The sequence below is a fragment of the Kogia breviceps genome, chromosome 12 (genome assembly GCF_026419965.1).
Source record: "Kogia breviceps isolate mKogBre1 chromosome 12, mKogBre1 haplotype 1, whole genome shotgun sequence".
In the NCBI taxonomy this organism is placed as follows: domain Eukaryota; kingdom Metazoa; phylum Chordata; class Mammalia; order Artiodactyla; family Physeteridae; genus Kogia; species Kogia breviceps.
The window spans coordinates 86791689-86811759 of NC_081321.1; the positions used below are offsets into that span (position 1 = coordinate 86791689).

General features: G+C 35.7%; 1 protein-coding gene across 9 annotated transcripts in view; it reads left to right on the top strand.

The window, feature by feature from the left end:
- The window catches only part of WASHC4 (WASH complex subunit 4), a 74404-nt gene that overhangs the window by 17314 nt on the left and 37019 nt on the right, over nt 1–20071 (top strand). For all 9 annotated transcript variants that reach the window (XR_010835904.1, XR_010835901.1, XR_010835902.1 and 6 more), the window contains exons 14-24: nt 4563–4689; nt 8588–8713; nt 10543–10650; nt 11421–11567; nt 11692–11771; nt 13122–13227; nt 13780–13896; nt 15055–15223; nt 15500–15654; nt 17527–17601; nt 19953–20057. Coding sequence is in view for 4 of the 9 variants with exons in the window: in XM_067010021.1 (XP_066866122.1) it covers nt 4563–4689; nt 8588–8713; nt 10543–10650; nt 11421–11567; nt 11692–11771; nt 13122–13227; nt 13780–13896; nt 15055–15223; nt 15500–15654; nt 17527–17601; nt 19953–20057 (1315 nt within the window). In the remaining 5 variants the exon portion in view is untranslated. The remainder of the gene's footprint in view (nt 1–4562; nt 4690–8587; nt 8714–10542; nt 10651–11420; nt 11568–11691; nt 11772–13121; nt 13228–13779; nt 13897–15054; nt 15224–15499; nt 15655–17526; nt 17602–19952; nt 20058–20071) is intronic.

Here is a 20071-nt window from a genome sequence, read left to right on the forward strand (position 1 = left end):
CCCGGTCCGGGAAGATCCCACGTGCTGCGGAGCGGCTGGGCCCGTGAGCCATGGCCGCTGAGCCTGCGCGTCCGGAGCCTGTGCTCCGCAACGGGAGAGGCCACAACAGTGAGAGGCCCGCTTACCGCAAAAAAAAAAAAAAAAAAAAGATGTAGGCAAATTATACTTTATGGAAATATAGATATGTGTGCATACATTCATATACTTTTTGTCAGGTGTATTAACCATTTTTGTGTGTAAAGTGAAGTCTCTGCAGTAGATGCCAGTTGATGACATTTAGAACATTGTATATGCATGACTCAGTGTTGATTTTTGCGGGAGTTGACTTTAATGCACTCCTTTTCTTCTTTTATTTTTATGAAAGTAATGTGTGCACAGATTTAAGAAGTTAAAAAGTACTAAAGGTTCAGAGGAAAAAAATGATTGTCCACTGCCCCATTCCCCCCGTGCCTTCGTCCTGCTTTCTAAAAGAACACTTTTAACTCTTAGTTTCTTCTGATGCTTAACATCTTTCAGCTTATCTTACTATGTAAAATTTCAGATATACACAAAATAGAGAAAATAGTATAGTGAGCCCCCATGTTCTCATCACATAGCCTTAACAATTAAATTTACTGTACATTGTCACTTGAGTATACTGCTGAAATTTCACGCTGACTGGGATGAAGATTTTAAGGGAAGAGACACAGGACTCTGCCAGTGGCCCTGTACTGGACAGTTTTTAACTGTAACATGGTTAAAGGGTAATAGGGATATTTACGTACTTTCTGTTAGTCTTGACTATTGAGGGGAAATTGGGTCACTCCTCTACAGTGGGGCAAAGAGGAGTATATCTGGAATATACGAGATCCCCTAAAGCATCTCTTAGTACTGCCAAGTCCTATAATTAAAGTCAGTGGAGAGTGACAGGTCAATTCAGGCAGGACTACTCATGGCAGAGATTTCAGGGCTCTCCAGTACATTCTGAAACAGAGCTGAGGAGGGATAAAGACACAAGTTTGGATTTAGATTAAAGAGATAAACTCAGTAGGATGGAGAGATAGGACCAGGCTTGGTAGCAGTAATTTAAAAAGAGATGTGTATGTTTTAGTTATCAGAGACTTAATATTGTTTAACAGTATGATGCAGTTGCTAAAACTTTGTCAGTTCGTACTTAGATTACATTAATAACTATACCCAAGTTATGGAAACTAGTAGGTATAGTATCTAGGCTAGGGGAATTGGTAGTTCCATTAAATTCTTACTGGTCACATTATAATGAGTGTTTGGTGGTGCCACATTTTAAGAGGGCCACAAACTGTAGCATCTTTAGATGAACCTGATCAGGATGTTAGATCTGAGAATCATGACCTTTGAAGACTCATTGAAAAGTCTCTATATAGTTTGGCCTTTAAAAGAGAAATCTGAGGAATGATGTATTAGATTTCTTTAAATATTTGAAGGGCATTCAGGTTGAAGAGGGAACAGATTTGATCTCTGTGGCTCCAGGAAGTTGAATTAGAACCAAAAGATGAAGGTGACAGATATTAATAATAATTGCCAACATTATCAAGCTTATGACTATGTAGTAGGCATTATGCTAAAGGCTTTAAACACATTGTCTTTTGTAAACCCTGTAACAGTCTTCTCATATGGGAAATAACAAAGTCACAACTAATATTTACCCTATGCTTTCTATAAGCCAATAACTATTCCAGGAATTTCATGTGTATCATCTTTTTTACTCATCAGAAAATCCTATGAGGTAGGTACTGTTGTCATGTCCATTTTATAGGTGAGAAAATTGAGACACAGAGAGATTGAACTTACCCAAATTGAAACAACTAATATGTGGCAGAGCTGGGAAGTCTAACTCTAGAGCACAAGCTCTTAACATTACTCTATAGTGTTTCTCTATATTTTTATCCCATTTTCAGATAAGGAAAATGAGGCTTAGAGAAATGAACTTTGCCAGGTCACACAGCTGGGTACGTATCAGAGAAGGCATGCAAACCCACGCCCGTCCTGCTCTAGAGCCTTCGCGGCAGAGTTGTGTAGGCTGCCCTGAGAGGTAATGTACCCTTTCACTAGAGCTACGTAGGCAGAATATAGATGACCATCAGTGCAAGGTGCTGGAGGAACTGAGTCTTATTATGTAAAAGATTGAATAAGTTGACTTTCAAAGACTCCCCCCCCACCCCCGTGTGATAACATTTCAACATTTCTAAATTCTTTAATTTCAAAAACATACCTCTCTGCAGTCACTATAGAGCTCATTTGAGCTGAACGGGGCAATGTCTTTTCCATTCTCCTCATAACTGCCAAAGAAACCTAAAATTCACAACACTAAAGTGAAGCTCCGGAGAGAGGAGATGGTGTGATTAGCATGAGCTTTGTCTGACATTTTAGAAGAAGTTGAGGAAGTGACTAAGGGCTGTCCCAGTCAGGCTCCAGAGTTCGTTATGGAGGAGGAAGCAGTGGGGGACAGTTCTCCCGCCTCCGCACCTACATTAGACCCCACGTGGCCAAGTGCCCCAGCCATCTCTTTGACTAGGGTCCAAGGTTTGTAGGTTGCTGCATGTTGCTTTTTGTTCACAATCATTTTGATGCTGGGGATACTGCCCTTGGAGGGTAGAGGTATGAACCTTTGTTTCAAACCCCAGTTGATGTACAAGTGTTGACACTGTTGAGTGCTTTATATTAGGACAGGAGATTGGTTCTTTCTCCCTAGTGTTTCTCCTGTTTGTACTTTGAAATGAAGCTGACAATCTGACAGGACCCTTTTTGGACTCACTTTGTCAATTAACTTGGCTTTTTAAAACTTGAAGCAGTTTCGTTTTTATATATTTACAGGAGATAAAGATTACCTGGTGTCTGGATGTAGGAATGACGGGTGGCGTGACAGACAAACCTCTGCTTTATCCCGTGTAGTGTGATCTAAAACTCAGTGATTCTTGACTGCCCTTGACTGTGTATTAGCCTTCTTCTTAATGTTACTGACTGGATTGCCGTCAACTTGATTGCTGTTGTAGGCCTCTTCCTTCTGTCCCTGCTTGTGACTTTACTGTTCCCTTCTGTACGTTGTATCCCTGCTTGAGTCCTGATCACAGCCTCTTCCTTAAAGTGGAGGCATTGCCCTAGGACTCTGCCCAGACTTCTAAATCAGATCATCCACAAGTCAAATAATACATGTTAGTGCCAATTGAGGCAAAGCCAGAAGTGCAGCTATTGGTTTCTTTTGTCTAATGGAATCCTGGCTCAGAAGAAATAATTTTTCTCAGATTTGATTGAATTAATTAAAATTAAACTTAATTGTTTTTAAAATAAAAGAAGTATAGCTTAAATAGCTTGTGGGCTAAAAGTTCTCATCTTGAGTAATTTGAGATGCATCAATACAGTTATTTAGTGTTAGTAAGCAGCCTGCATAGTAGAATTATATTATTGATTTAGTTTTTCCACGTTGGGAAAGCTTCCTAGATTTGGGCTGAAGTCTTGGCTCGGCTGTGTACTAGTTGTATGATGTCGGGCACATTACTTCTCTGTGTGTCAGTTTCCTCTTCTGTAAAATGGAGATCGTAATACTTAACCTCATAAGGTTAATGTGAGGATTTAATGAGTTAATTTGTGTAAAGTGCTTATAACAGTGGCTGGGCATATAGTAAGCATTCAGTAAATGTTAGCTTTCATATTCAGATTCTGACAGCTTCCATTCATCTCTGGTTCAAGCTGTCATCCCCTTTTTCCTACATTATCACAGGAGCTTCCTAAGTGGTTTTCCTGCTTTTACCTTTGTCCCCTTTGTAGTTTATTTTCAACATACCAGTCAAAGTGATATTGATCCTCTTCAGAGTTAGAGTAGGTCACTCTGCTCAATCCTCTAGAGGCTTTCCACTGAAGTCCTTCCTGCCCTAACAGGCATTACACAGATCCACTCTCTACTCGCCACTTTCCTGTTCCTCCAACCCCCCGACCCCTGTACTTCTCTGATCTTTTCTGTTCTCATCTCTGCCCTCTGTGCTCCTGTCATACTGACTTCTTTGTTACTACTTGAACATGCCAGACAAACTGCTGTTTGGGGATGATTGCATTTGTTATTTACTTTCCTAAAATTCTCCTCTGTATATTTGCATGGATTACTTATTCAACTTCTTCAAATCTTGGCTCAAAATCAGCTTTACAATAGGCCTACTTTGATCACTGTGTTTAAAATTGTACTTACCACCCCAGTGGCTCTTTTCCCTGCTGTATTTTTTCCATAGCACATATCTGACATCTTATAGATTTCAGTTTCTGATTTCTTTATTATACAAGTCTAGAATATAAGGTTCGTGGGGACAGAGATTTTTGTTTATTGTGTTTACTGCCCTTTTTGCTTTTAGTACTGAGAAACAGTGCCTGGCATGTATAGGCATTCAGTAAATATTTGCTGCTTAAGTAAATTATATTTGTATATATGATATATGTATATACTGAAAACCGGAAAGATGAAGTGGCTGCTGCAGAGAAATACTCCATCCAGTATGAAGAAATGGAAGTAAATTTTCTTTCCTATGCTGAATAACCTCAATATTTTCCTTTGTTAGAGATGTACAGTCTTACTACATCTTTGTGAGCTCATGGATGATGAAAATGGAATCTATTTTATCTAAAGAGCAGAGAATGGATAAATTTGCTGAAGACCTCACCAATAGATGTAATGTTTTTATACAGGTAGTTGCATCTTCTTTCTTAGAATATTTGAGGGGGTCATTTCTTTGTTAATCCAATGTACAGAAGGTGCACTTTGAAAAAACTGTAAAGGGTAGGATGTGTTTTTGTTTTTAAAACTGAAAATTGATTTGGTTATTTATGTTTGGATCTGTTTGACTTAATTAATTAATTTAGATTTTCTAATATATTCATTTAAATCTCTGCACTCCCTCCAAGGCATGACTTTTTTGCTGTATCCCATAAGTTTTGATGTGTTGTATTTTTATTATTCTTTAGTTCAGAATATTAAAAAAATTTTATTGTGACTTCTACTTTGCTCTCGGTTCTTTTGAAATAGAATTCTTAGTTTCTAAATGCATGAGGGTTTCCTAGTTATCTTTTTATTACTGATTTCTAGCAATACTAAAATACTTGCAGTATTTTGAAGTTTGTTAAGATTTGCATCGTGGCCCAGCCTGTGGAGAACTTTGGCAAACATTTCATGTATACTTAAAAAGAATGTAATTTGCTTTTTGTTGGTTGTGGTGTTCATATCAAGTAGGGTCCTGTTTGTTAATGATTTTGTCTGAATATTCTATCAGTTACTGAGACAGCTGGGTTAGAATCTCCCAATATTATTGTGGATTTTTCTGTTTATCCTTCGTAGCTTTGTCAGCTTTTGTTTTATACATTTGAGATGAAGTAAGTGCATAACATTTAGAATTGTTGTAGTTTACTGGTGAGTCAGACCTTTTATCATTGGGACATGTCCCTTTTTATCTCTAGTAATGGTTTTTGTCATAGGTCTTTTGTGTGTGATAGTAACATAGCTGTACCAGTTTTCTTTTAATTAAGGTCTACATGGTCCATCTGTTGTCATCCTTTTGCTTGCAACCTGTTTGACTTCTTTATTTAATGTGTGTCTCCTGTAAGCAGCCTGTATTTCTCCTCAATAAAACCGTTTTCTGTATATGTCAATACTGATATTTAGATTTAAAATTAGCACCTGATTAGTTGCTTTCTATTTGTCTCACTTGTTCTGTGTCCCTATTCTTTTCCTTTTTTGCTCTCTTTTGAATTATTTTTATTATCTCATTCTTCCTTCTGTTGGTTTGTTAATTCAGTATTTTACTTTTTTTTGGTGGTTACTGTAGAGATATTAAGATGCATTATTGAACTTTCAACTCCAATATAAATTAGTAGTTTCACCACTTTCCAGACAGTATAAGGATCTTAAGCCACTTTAATTCTATTTATCCCTCTCTCACCTGTGCTGCTGTTGTGTATTTTGATTCTGTATATATTTTAAATCTTATAAGGCATTGTTGCTGTTGTTTTTAATAGTATTCATTTAGATTTACCCATTCTGTTGCTTTTTATCCTTCCTGCATCTCCTCATCTTTCTACTGTTATTATTTCATTTAACTTTTCAAATTTTGTTTTTGTTGAGAAGTCAGCTGTCAGTTTTGTTGCTTTTTCAATATGTGTCTCTGTTTAATTGCTTGTAAGATTTACTTTTTGTTTTTTAGCGATATTATTACTTCGATGAACCTATGTGTGGTTTTCTTGGTGTTTGTGCTGCTTGGGATTTGTAGAGCTTCTGGAATTTCTGGAAAATTCTCGGTCATAAACTCTTTAAGTACTATTTCTGTTCTATTCTCTTTCTGTTCTAATTATTTTTTCAGTTACATCTAACCTGCTCTTAAACCCATCTGCTGACTTCTTTTATTTCTTTCTGAGTTCTTAATTTTAATTATTTTACTTTTCAGTTTGTTTCTTTTTTATAGTTTCCAGTTCTTTTCTGAAATAATTTTGTGTTTTACTTCTTCAGCATATTCAACATAACTATTTTGAAGCCCATGTCTAATAATTTCATTATCTAGATCTTTCTGTTATCTATTTTTTGTTGTTGTTTGTTTTTGGATATGTCTTATCTCTTTGTATGCCTTGTTATTTTTAATAACGCCTGTTGTATATGGAAAAACTGTAGATATAATTGAGGATCTGGGTATTGTTTTTCTTCCTCCAGAGAGGATTTAATTTTTGCTTCTGATACACAGCTAGTCTAGGACAGGCAGCACTCAGATCATCTCAGCCCAGTCATGGATTGAGATGACTTAAAGTGGGACCTAAATTCTATGATGGCTGTCTTTTCTAGTTCACGCTTACTTTCTAGGGGGTAGTTTTTAAGAACCCAACTCAGAGCCTAGGTGATTTGCCCGGACCCCTTCCCCTCCTTGATGGGCCATGAACTCGGATTTCTACCCTCCTTCCCTTGTGGGTTTGGCTTCTGTCTTTACTACCCTCGTTGGGAATGGGCAGATGCCTCTGTGGGAAAGCAGCCACAAATGCCAGGCTCATGTCTCTGGGTTTCTGTCTTCTCCCAGGTCTTGGCCTTATATATTCTTATTTTCTTGACAGCTCTTTGATGCTTTTCAAGAGATTTAAAAAATGTTTTGCCCAGATTTCCTAGTTGTTTTCTGTGGAAAGGTTGGTCCAAAGTATTCTGCAGTTAATGGAAACAGACCCCAGACCTACCCCCTCCCCATTTAGATGTTTAAAATACATCTTTCATGTATGTCCTTCACAAACTAATGACCATCAAGGAATGGTGTGGTATTGGCCCATGAGTTCTCTGCCCCCTTTCCCCCACAAAAAAGAAACTCCCTTTTTTTTTTTTTTTAAACCTGCCTTAGAGTTATACTTTTGCTGTTCCTTGTCTCTGCTTTTTAACTTTTCCCGGTGCTGCACTAGGGCAGAGTCTGGTGTAATAGTCCTGTAGCTGACAAGGTAAGACTTGTGGCTCTTTCCTGCATGTATGCCCCAAGCTTTGGTCTTATTGTCACCTCTTAAGATGCTACCTTCTCTCTCATTTCTTAGTTCTCTTAATTTTATCACATCTCTTCACCACAGAGCTATTATTGGTTCACAAAAATCCCCTCTCCCCCCATTGGGTATCACTCCTTCAGTGAGCCATTGTTACTGATGGTAGAGCAGGAGAAAAAGGTTGAGAATCACTGGCATATAGCTTCTGCCCTGGCTCAATGGATATATTCACATTAATGTAGTTCATCTCTAAACTGTACATGTATCTTTTTTTTGGTCCTTCTTTATAAACCTAAAGAATCTCCATCATTATGTTTCTCTGTGTCCTTTTTGGATCTAAATGAAAATATATTTGAGAGGTAATACCCTTTTTCCTGTTTTGTATTCTATACGGTTTCCCTGGGTTTACTAGCACTGAATTTTTTTTAAAACCTTACAAGACCTGTGGCTTCCTTCATAAATAGGAGGATAGGAGAGAATCTGTTCTTATTGGTCTGGAAAGGGAAAGTCTGAATAGCACCAGCATAAGCAGGGGACATGGTATCAGATGGATAGTAGGGATTGGCCTGGGTGAAAAAGAAACGGGGATTTGCTTGGAACTGAGAAATACTGTTGGATATCTGTACTGGCCAGACAGCAGCTCTCTTTCTCCTTCTTTTTTCAATTCCTACCTCCTTAGAGTCCTCAGCTCTTGTCTTAAGCTCCAGCAGATAGGAGTCTTTATCCTCTTGCTTGGCAGGTAAGATAAGGATGAATAGATATCTTCCTGACATCCAGATCGTTCCTCTGAGAGTTTTGTTTTAATGGAAAGATTCTTTAACTGTGGTTATATGCTGTAATGTCAAGCGTACTAAACTTCTGGTAAGTGATAGGTTACATAACTTTTAAGGGCTGCTTTGAAGCTTAACCACCATGTATAACATTGTGTAAGAAAGAATATTTCAGAATCTTAGGAGCTGACTTTAAAATGAACTTTAAAAACACTAGTTATTGGCAAGTTGAAGAAGAATTATTATTACATAGAGAATGAAGTCTTGAAGACATGAAACCTTTTCTTGTGATTATAATCAATGTTTTATATTATTTTTTATAGGGCTTTTTATATGCATATAGTATTAGTACCATTATTAAAACCACAATGAATCTCTACATGTCCATGCAAAAGCCAATGACCAAAACATCAGTTAAGGCATTATGCAGGCTTGTTGAACTTCTCAAGGTAGGTTTTAGATGATTTTACCTTGCCATTATAATTGAGAAATGACCCAAGCTTAAAGCACGATTTTTTTTTTGGTTAAGATTTGACTTCTTGATTATGAGAATAAAAAAATTATGGAAAAGTGTACTTATCTCTCAGTTGGATAACAGAACTAGCCACTGAAAGAAAGTTCTGAGTAGTTTTCTATGTATGGCCAATAAACTTTATTAAAAGTTAACATGTAGTGAAAGAGAAAAGAAGGAAAATGAAAAGGTTAGCCTAAGTATTGGTAAAGTTTTACTCACGGAAGTTTGAAGCATGTTGCATGAGTTTTAAAAATACATGAGACATTAATATTATTTTATAGTATTCAAATGCATATGAGGCTAGTCAGCATGAGGCTGTTTATTTTGTAATTTAGAGAAAGTGTTATAATTTTGGGATTTAAATACTTTTGAAAATGTGGTAAAATGCTTCTTAGCATACTCTTTATAAATAAAAAAAAGAAACTCCTTACAGGCAGGAGAGCCCACTTTTAACCTTTTGTAAAAACTGAAATAAAGATTTGCTAGTAAATGTCTGCTAATAGTGGCTTTAGATTTGCTTAGGAAATAAAGATAGTTTGGAGATTGTGTGTCTTTAGATTTTTAGCATTTTTTTTCTTTAAGGTATTACCAGTTATATTTATTTTTTATGAAATACAAATACAGAAGTGTATATATGTATAGGTGCATATATATCTTATATATAAGCATAATTTTAAAAATAATAAACACTTAAAAACCTATCATCCCACTTAGGAAATAGAATGTTACCAATATTTTCAAAGCCCATGTGTTGTCCCTCCCTGATCGCATCCTATCCTACCTCCTCAGAGGAACCACAGCCCTGAATTTTATCATTCCCTTGTTTCTTTTTAGTTTGCCACATATGAATGAATCTATCAACCATTCATTGTTCAGTTATGTTTTTGAAATTTGTATTAATGTGTTCTTCATGTATTCTTTGGCTTGGTTCATTTTACTCAAAATTTTTTATTTGAACTTAACCATGTTGGGATGAGTAGCTGTAGTTCATTAATTTTCATTACTGTGTAGCTTTTCTGGGGATGGACTTTTGGTTTTTTTTTTTTCCCAGTTTTTGCTATTATAAATAATGTTGCCATTTTTGTATATGTCTTTCGGTGTAATTGTGCACAAGTTTTTCTGAAGTATTGTATACCTGTGAGTGGATTGCTGGGTTCTGTGATATGTACATAATCAGCTTTTCAAGATGATGCCAGATTGTTTTCCAAAGTAGTTCCATCAGTTTACACACCTCCCACAATATATTAGACTTCCCATTGTTCCCTAACTGGCCAGCATTGGTATCATCAGCCTTTTGTGTGTGTGTTTATGTGTGTGTGTGCATGTTGGTGTTTATAAATGATTTTATACTTAACATTCATTTCCCTGATTGTTAATGATGGTATATTGTCTAATACTATTAACTGTGTTTCTTTTGTGAAAAATATGTTCATGTCTTTGTTCAGTTATCTATTGAAATTTTTGCCTTTTTTAAAAAAAGTGTTTAATTTGTTTGGTGTCTTTACATATTCTGTGTACTAATCCCTTGTGTGTGGCAGATATTTTCTCATACGTTGGCTTGTCTTTTAATTTTCTTTATAGTGACTTGATAAATAGAAATCGTTAATTTAATATAGTTGAATTTACCAGTCTTATCCTTTATGGTAGTGCTTTTTGCATCTCATTTACAAATGTTTCACCTAGCTCACGGTCATAAAGATATGCTGTAATTTTGCCTAAACGTTTTGAGTTGATTTTCATAAAATCACTTCTGATTCTTTTTAGGCAATAGAACATATGTTCTACAGGAGAAGCCTGGTTGTGGCTGATTCAGTCTCACACATAACGCAGCACCTTCAGCATCAGGCTCTTAATTCTATTTCCGTGGCCAAGGTATGAAAGTTCGTATGTATTCAGCAGAATTATATTATCTTTCTAGTTTGCCCTTCCTGTTGTTTTATTTGTGTTTTCTAGTTAAACCCATGTACTCCACTTCAAACACAATATTCTTGGTTATAATCTCCATGGTATTTTATGATTTTACTTAAGAGTGATCAGGGTTATCTTTACTCTGAACTTGCAGCATTAACACAGTTCTATTAAAAAATGACATATTATGCATTTTTAAAATATGATGCATCTTCTTTTAAGAAATGAAATTCTTTTTTTTTGTGGTACGCGGGCCACTCACTGTCGTGGCCTCTCCCCTTGCGGAGCACAGGCTCCGGATGCACAGGCTCCGCACGCGCAGGCTCAGAGCACAGGCTCCGGACGCGCAGACTCATCGGCCATGGCTCACGGGCCCAGTCGTCCCGCGGCACGCGGGATCTTCCCGGACCGGGCCACGAACCTGCGTCCCCTGCATTGGCAGGTGGACTCTCAACCACTGCGCCACCAGGGAAGCCTAAGAAATGATTTTCTTATTATATTAATATGGTAATTTTGAAATATGCCTAGTAATTTGCTGTCCCTGACAGTGCTCAGCGATAATGTTATGGCAGTAAAGCATCTAACATTATCACAAGAAGCTGAACGGGGAAAGTATTTGTGTAAGTTCTCTTAAATTGAATCATGGAAAAGACACCTGAGAAATTTTTCTTCTGCATCTTTTGTTATTGCCTCAGATTTAAAGCTGATATTTCCTGTTTTCTTTTATCTTTAAGAAAAGAGTAATTTCTGACAAAAAGTATAGTGAACAGCGTCTTGATGTGCTCTCTGCTTTGGTTTTGGCTGAAAACACTCTAAATGGACCAAGCACAAAGCAACGACGACTTATTGTTTCTTTGGCACTAAGTGTTGGCACACAAATGGTAAGTGTATTGCTGTTACTTATGGAATAAAAATGAGATCTGAGGTTTCACACTTCCCTTACTACTGACCTAAGAAACCTGTCCTTCAAGTGCAACTTTTCTGCCTTTTTCCCCTCCCTGATAGAAAACATTTAAAGATGAAGAACTCTTTCCACTTCAAGTAGTCATGAAAAAGCTGGATCTTATCAGTGAACTTAGAGAAAGGTAAGTAGGTATATGTAATGATACTCAAAAGATAGGGGTAATGGGAACATCAGGGCTTCTTTTTTTTTTTTTTTCTTTTTATTTTAAGGACAGCAAGACAAGGAATATAACTTAGGTAGACCATTAGTTCCTGTTCGTAACTTCTTTAGCATGACTAAAAGTAGACTGTGACATCGATCATATTTCTTTAACTTTGCTTCTACAGTAAGGATGTAACTTTTGGAAGAACTCACGTGAGAAAATGTGATATAGCCTTTAGAGCATCTGGCAGACCCTGGAACATATTGTGATTTTTGTGATGCGTATCTCTGATGGACTTAAAACTGCTGCTTTATAACAAGACTTCATCTATTTGTGAGAGACTTAGAGCCATCTCACATAGTCTTCTGTAATTTTATTTGGGGCATGGATTTGAATTACATTGTTGGTTAGCCAGTCACTAAGATGAATTAGGTTTTGGAAGACTTATTTATATAGCTCCTGTGGCTTTATTGTTTTCTTTTTATTAAGTAAGCAGTAAGTTTCTTAATGGGAAAGTGGGTCTTCTGAATTTTGATTCCCAGCCGAATTAAGGTTTCGGCACAATTTGTATTTAATGCTCATATTTGTAATATGATGTTTTTGTTATTCTGAGAAGCTCAGATTTTTGTAGTTAGTGACATTTAACTTTCCACCCTTGGTAGAAATACTGAGCCTTCTTTACTCTGAAATACTTAATGATCATTTTGTTGCCCAATAATGTGTGAAATAGTCACTTAGCAAAGATTATAGACAGGTTGAGTGGGACTGGTTTTTGTTGTTGTCATTGTTTTGGTCGCAGTTTTTTGAAAAGTCTCCGTTTCAGCTTTGAGACAGGTGCATGTGATGCAGGTCTTGTAAGTCTAGTCATATCAAATAATATTGAAAATAAATTTATTTTAAACTCTAAAAGTTATCTGTATATAATTTTTAATACCTTTATTGGAGTATAATTGCTTTACAATGTTGTGTTAGTTTCTGCTGCACAACAAAGTGAAATAGCTGTAAGTATACATATATCCCCATATCCCCTCCCTCTTTAGCCTCCCTCCCACCCTCCCTATCCCACCCTATATTGTTTCTTAAGTATGCTTTAAAACTGAAGTGTATTTGCAGAATTCTGATAGTGTCAGGTATTGGAGTGTTTTGTTACTGTTGTTCAATTTGAATATTTATTTTGTGGCTTTTCTATACTAATTTTGGGTTAAATGATGTAAGGAATACAAAAAAAGGAGTAAGACAGAGCTTTTACCCTTATATAATGTCATTCCTTTTATTATTTTTTGGGGTTACTTCAATTTTGGTACCACTAATTATTACTTTACATTGTAGAGTCCAAACACAATGTGACTGTTGTTTTTTATACTGGCATCGAGCTGTCTTCCCAATTTATTTAGATGATGTATATGAAAATGCTGTTGATGCAGCCAGATTACATGTAAGTAAAGAATAATGTAAAGAATAAACCCATCATTTTTTTAGTCACTGTGTAAACCACTTTAATTTTAAAACAGATTGTTTAATAAACTTTTAAAACTGCTGATGCTGTTTCGTAACAGTGCTATGCATATTCAATAAAATTTATATAGTCTTAGATAAATTTTATATTACTACTAATGAATTAATATATATTTCACTCTTCCCCTCATATTCCTAATCATTCTCATTGCACTGGGTTTTTAGTTTGTGTCAAAATAATATGACTTATTTGTCAGTAAGTTATATGTTGTTCAGATCTTTCCATTTCTTTATGGAAATGAGTGTATTTGAATGATCAAGGTAGGAAAAGGATAAGTTAATGTGAATTTTTTGTATACTTAAAGTATATGCTTTAGAGAATAAAATTCGACTCTTAGGAAAGTAAGATAGTCGTGTAAAAAAAACAGCCTTCAGATTGAGGTTTTGTCTTTTAAAGTAGATAATTAACCTTTGTATATAATTTAGAAATGTAATTTTTCTAAATTCATGTACATTCTACTTTTCGTCTTAGTACATGTTCAGTGCTTTACGTGACTGTGTACCTGCTATGATGCATGCAAGGCATTTAGAGTCCTATGAAGTACTTCTGGATTGCTATGACAAGGAAATCATGGAAATTTTAAATGAGGTAACATATTTTGAGATTGCATTCTAGACACGTTTTAAGCTTTTCAATGTTTAGAAAAACTTTTTGGATTGAAGCAGGCTTTCACAAATTTAAGATTATTATTGTAAATCACAAAGGAACTATCACTATTGTGTGAAACTGGTCTTTAATTCCTAATTTTTAATATAGAAATGAGATTAGGAATTTGGAAAACTTTTTTTTACTTTAGTAATTAGTATATTTGAATTTAAAATTCTGTTTGTTAGAAGAATGCAAATGCAAAAATTGGTTTGACTATTGTCTGCAGCTAATGGTCATATAGTTAAGGTAACTTAACTATTAATGTTTTATTGAATTTCATTTGGAAAGCTAATGACTGAAATATTTTATATTTAAAAGTATAAAGCCTATTACTTGTGTAACAGATAATTTGAATGCAATATAGTACATCCGTCCCTGTTTCAATGAAGTGTGTATTATAAACACTGATATCTTTAAAATTAAATTTCCAACTAGCAGTATTTTTATATGGAGGGAGGAATTAAAAATGAGTAAACTTCACAATATAAACCTTATATAGGTTTGATAAAATTGTGAAATTTTTAAATATAATTTCTCATATTAAATACTTGTATTTAGAAAATAAGATACATGTCTGGCCAGTACTTAGAACCCCGTGGTACGCCAGAAAAAATGATTAATTTCATTGCCTTTAGCTCATGAGTTTTGTGATTTTTTTTTTAATGGTTATTACAAGGAAGCTTTTAAAAAATTTTCTCTCTTGCATATTCTCAGGACCTTTCCTCCTTTGTTGCTGGTTTCTATAAATTTTATGCTTTATATTGTATATTCATGTTCCTTGTAATGAAGCCATCAGACATTAGCTTTTGATTTTTTTTTCAAGGGTGTTATACTTAAAATACTAATGAATTCATTAGAACTCATCTAACTGCTCCCTGGTAAAAAAAAATCAGTGATTTTCAATAGATAGCAAAATAATTTCACTCTCCCAATAAAATAATATTTTACCATAGAGTATTTAGACTCTTAAACCAGTTTGACAAATGTTTTCATCGCACAGATGTTAAAGCTCTAACAGTGAGAACATAGACACCTAGAAGAATAATACAATTAGTATATTATTTTGAAAAATTAAGATAGCAATTCTTTTGTGAATAGCATTTGCTGGACAAGTTGTGCAAAGAAATAGAGAAGGACTTGCGACTTTCTGTGCATACTCATTTAAAGCTGGATGACAGAAACCCTTTCAAAGTTGGCATGAAAGACCTGGCCCTTTTTTTCTCTCTGAATCCAATTCGGTTTTTCAATCGTTTCATTGACATTCGAGGTGAGTGTTCTGGTTTTCTTCTTAGGGTCATATTCTATATCTGTTTGCCCTCTTAAAGAGCAAATAACAAAAAAAAAACCTTGAGAAAATCTTTCTTTGTATTTGTGCATTTATTCTTGAATTCCTTATTGTTTCTTCATTTTTATTTTCCTAGCACCTTATTTTAAAGGCAGAAATTTAATGTTCAAAGACAAGTTGTTTCCTTTTTAGTTTAATTTCTCTTCCTTTCCTACTGTTCATGAATCAGAAAAGTTTTGATTGTTTTTTTTTTTGAAGCTTATGTAACTCACTACCTAGACAAGACTTTCTACAATCTAACAACAGTAGCTCTTCACGACTGGGCCACTTACAGTGAAATGAGAAATTTAGCTACTCAGCGTTATGGATTGGTTATGACCGAGGCACATCTTCCTAGTCAGACTTTGGAACAGGTATAGTATAAACTGTTCTTAGTATAGTCTGATTGTAGCATGATGACAGTGTTTCTCTAGGAAAAATTTTTTCTTTTTACTTTATTTAGTACATGTTTATATTCCAAGAAAAAACCTCATACTTGAGAAGAATAAAAAATTAGATGGTGCTAATTTGCTTTATGAAAGAATTTACCACAGCCTTCCAAATGTTTATACTTCTACATTTGTTGAAAATTTGAAATATACATAGATTTATATACAGCTTTTCAGAAACACGTTGGGATAGTGAGGTGACTTCTGCCGAATTTTAAAAAGTTTAATCAAGGTGATGGTTAAGGATTTTAAACCTAGATATAATATATAAACTTTCATATGGGCTTCCTTGGTGGCGCAGGGGTTGAGAGTCCGCCTGCCGATGCAGGGCACACGGGTTCGTGCCCCGGTCCGGGAAGATCCCACATGTCACGGAGCAGCTGGGCCCATGAGCCATGGCCGCTGAGCCTGCGCGTGCGGAGCCTGTGCTCCGCAACGGGAGAGACCACAGTAGTGAGAGGCCTGCGTACCGCAAAAAAACAAACAAACAAACAAAAAAACTTTCATATGTTAGAAAATTGTTTAAATTTATGTAATTGTATTTGTCTTAAAATGAGGAGTGCAAACAAGTATTTAGGTTTACTAATTCAATAAGCTAATTTACAGTATGGCAGTATCTCATGAGTGCAAAGGTTTGTTTTCAGTTAATTTGCATGTAATTCTTTCTAAGATAATCCAGATAATATCTACCAAAAAATGTTAATTCAATTCCAAAAGTTGAGGGTCATAATTTTTCATTCATCTTACTGCATATATAGGGACCAACTGCAGGATCAGTTTGTATATCCTTTCATTCATTTATTTATAAATTTAATATTTACTGAAAACATGCTAGGCACTGTACTACATTTAGGGGTACAAAAATAAAAACAGTCTCAGCTCATGTGGGAGAATAAAATGAGTAAATAAATTTTAGATTAAAACATGAGAAAATCTATAATAAAAGCTTAATCAAAGGGGTATTGTGATGATTACTTTGAGCCCCAATTAGAAAAGCTATGGAACAGTTTGTATGATACTATTAGTATTAGAGTAATAACTGAAGAATGAGGATTCTTACTAGGTAACTTGTATATTAAAAGTGGTCTCGTATGATTAAAAGAAGCATAAGGACTTGGAATTAGATTTTTTTTTAAATCCCTGGGTTCTGCCTCTTCCTAGCTTCCTTGCGGAACTCCCTTAGCTTCATTTTCTTCAGCTGTGGAATTAAGAAGAATTAATACCTCATATTGGAGAATTGCATATAAAGAACCTTGCACTGAAAAAGTGCAAGGTGCCTGAAAAAGGCACAATGCCTGAAAAAGTATATATTTTATAAATATATAGTATTTATATATTATATAATACATATTGTGGCTTATATATAGAATAATAGCCAGAATCTGGCTATTATTTTAGAATCTTTTAGAATCTAAAATAGATTCTAAAATCTATTTTTATAATCTGGCCGTTAATTTACTTTGCAAAAAATATAGAAAAGATCCTTGCGAAGACAAATATTCTCAAGAGTGGTGGCGAAATGATTGTGAGTCACGGACCTTTGAAATTTTGAATTTAACTGTTCCTGTCTACACAAAAGGAGTAAGATAACAAGCAGTCAGATTTCCCCAAGCAGATAGTCCTAACTGTACATGTCAGAAGGCTCTTTTTAACCTTTGGTTGCACTTTTTGTATAGTTGTTCTTTAAAATAATTTAAAAATATTGGGAGACTTGGTTTAAGCAGTAAGTCACTATATTGATATGTCTGATTATTTTAAACTAATAATAATAGAACTTCTTTGTGGATTGTTTTGTAGGGCTTGGATGTCTTGGAAATTATGAGAAACATTCATATATTTGTGTCTCGATACCTCTATAATCTCAACAATCAAGTGAGTGAGTTTCAGAAAAAACTTTTTTTTATTAAAAAAATTTTGTATATCTTTATTGGAGTATCATTGCTCTACAATGTTGTGTTAGTTTCTGCTGTACAACAAAGTGAATCAGCTATATGTATACATATATCCCCATATCCCCTCCCTCTTTAGCCTCCCTCCCACCCTTCCTATCCCACCCCTCTAGGTGGTCACAAAGCATTGAGGTGATCTCCTTGTGCTATGCAGCAGCTTCCCACTAGCCATCCATTTTACATTTGGTAGTGTATCTATGTCAGTGCTATTCTCTCACTTCGTCCCAGCGTCCCCTTCCCCCCACCCCCATGTCCTCAGGTCCGTTCTCTACGTCTGTGTCTTTATTCCTGCCCTGCCACTAGGTTCATCAGTACCATTTTTTTAGATTCCATATATGTGCATTAGCATATGGTATTTGTTTTTCTCTTTCTGACTTACTTCACTCTGTATGACTCACTCTAGGTCCGTCCACCTCATTACAGATAACTCAATTTTGTTCCTTTTTACAGCTGGGTAATATTCCATTGTATATATGTGCCACATTTTCTTTATCTATTCATCTGTCGATGGAGATTTAGGTTGCTTCCATGTCCTGGCCATTGTAAATAGTGCTGCAGTGAACATTGTGGTACATGACTCTTTTTTTTTTTTGCGGTACGCGGGCCTCTCACTGTTGTGGCCTCTCCCGTGGCGGAGCACAGGCTCCGGACGCACAGACTCAGTGGCCACGGCTCACGGGCCCAGCCGCTCTGTGGCATGTGGGATTCTCCCGGACTGGGGCACAAACCTGTGTCCCCTGCATCGGCAGGCGGACTCTCAACCACTGCACTACCAGGGAAGCCCTCTTTTTGAATTATCGTTTTCTCAGGGTATATGCCCAGTACTGGGATTGCTGGGTCACATGGTAGTTCTATTTTTAATTTTTTAAGGAACCTCCATACTGTTCTCCATAGTGGCTGTATCAATTTACATTCCCACCAACAGTGCAGAAGGGTTCCTTCCCTTTTCTCCATACCCTTTCCAGCATTTTTTGTTTGTAGATTTTTTGATGATGGCCATTCCAACTGTTGTGAGGTGATACCTCATTGTGGTTTTGATTAGCATTTCTCAAATGATTAGTGCTGTCGAGCATCTTTTCATGTGTGTATTGGAAATCCGTATGTCTTCTTTGGAGAAATGTCTATTTAGGTCTTCCGCCCATTTTTGGATTGGGTTGTTTGTTTTTTTGATATTGAGCTGCATGAGCTGCTTGTATATTTTGGAGATTAATCCTTTGTCAATTGCTTTGTTTGCAAATATTTTCTCCCATTCTGCGGGTTGTCTTTTTGTCTTGTTTATGGTTTCCTTGGCTGTGCAAAAGCTTTTAAGTTTCATTAGGTCCCATTTGTTTATTTTTGTTTTTATTTCCATTTCTCTACAAGGTGGGTCAAAAAGGATCTTGCTGTGATTTATGTCATAGAGTGTTCTGCCTGTGTTTTCCTCTATGAGTTTTATAGTGTCTGGCCTTACATTTAGGTCTTTAATCCATTTTAAGTTTATTTTTGTGTATGGTGTTAGGAAGTGTTCTAATTTCATTCTTTTACATGTAGCTGTCCAATTTTCCCAGCACCACTTATTGAAGAGGCTGTCTTTTCTCCATTGTGTATTCTTGCCTCCTTTGTCAAGGATAATGTGACCGTAATGTGCGTGGAAGAAAAATTAAAAAAAAAAATTTTTTTAACATCTTTATTTGAGTATAACTGTTTTACAGTAGTGTGTTAGTTTCTCCTTTACAACAAAGTGAATCAGTTATACATATACATATGTTCCCATATCTCTTCCCTCTTGCATCACCCTCCCTCCCACCCTCCCTATCCCACCCCTCTAGGTGGTCACAGAGCACCGAGCTGATCTCCCTGTGCTATGCGGCAGCTTCCCACTAGCTATCTAATTTACATTTGGTAGTGTGTATATGTCCCTGCCACTCTCTCACATCGTCACCGCTTACCCTTCCCCTTCCCCATCCCCATATCCTCAAGTCCATGCTCTAATAGGTCTGTGTTTTATTCCCGTCCTACCACTAATCTCTTCATGACATTTTTTTTTCTTAGATTCCATATATATGTGTTAGCGTACGGTAGAAAGGCTGAGGGGCAAAGAATTGATTCTCAGTAGTGCAGGTTAGTAAAATAAAGAAGACAACAAATAATTGTTTAGAGATCATCTTGTTTATTCCTTTGCTTTGACTATTAACTTTTTGAATGACTTTTCAATTATCTTTAATAAAATAAAATTGTAAAATTCTTGGGTTAACTGGCCAGTGTTTGCTATTGATTGTGTTTGTTTCATTACAGATTTTTATTGAACGAACAAGCAATAACAAACATTTGAACACTATTAACATTCGGCATATTGCTAATTCAATTCGAACACATGGCACAGGAATCATGAATACAACAGTAAGAACCTTCTG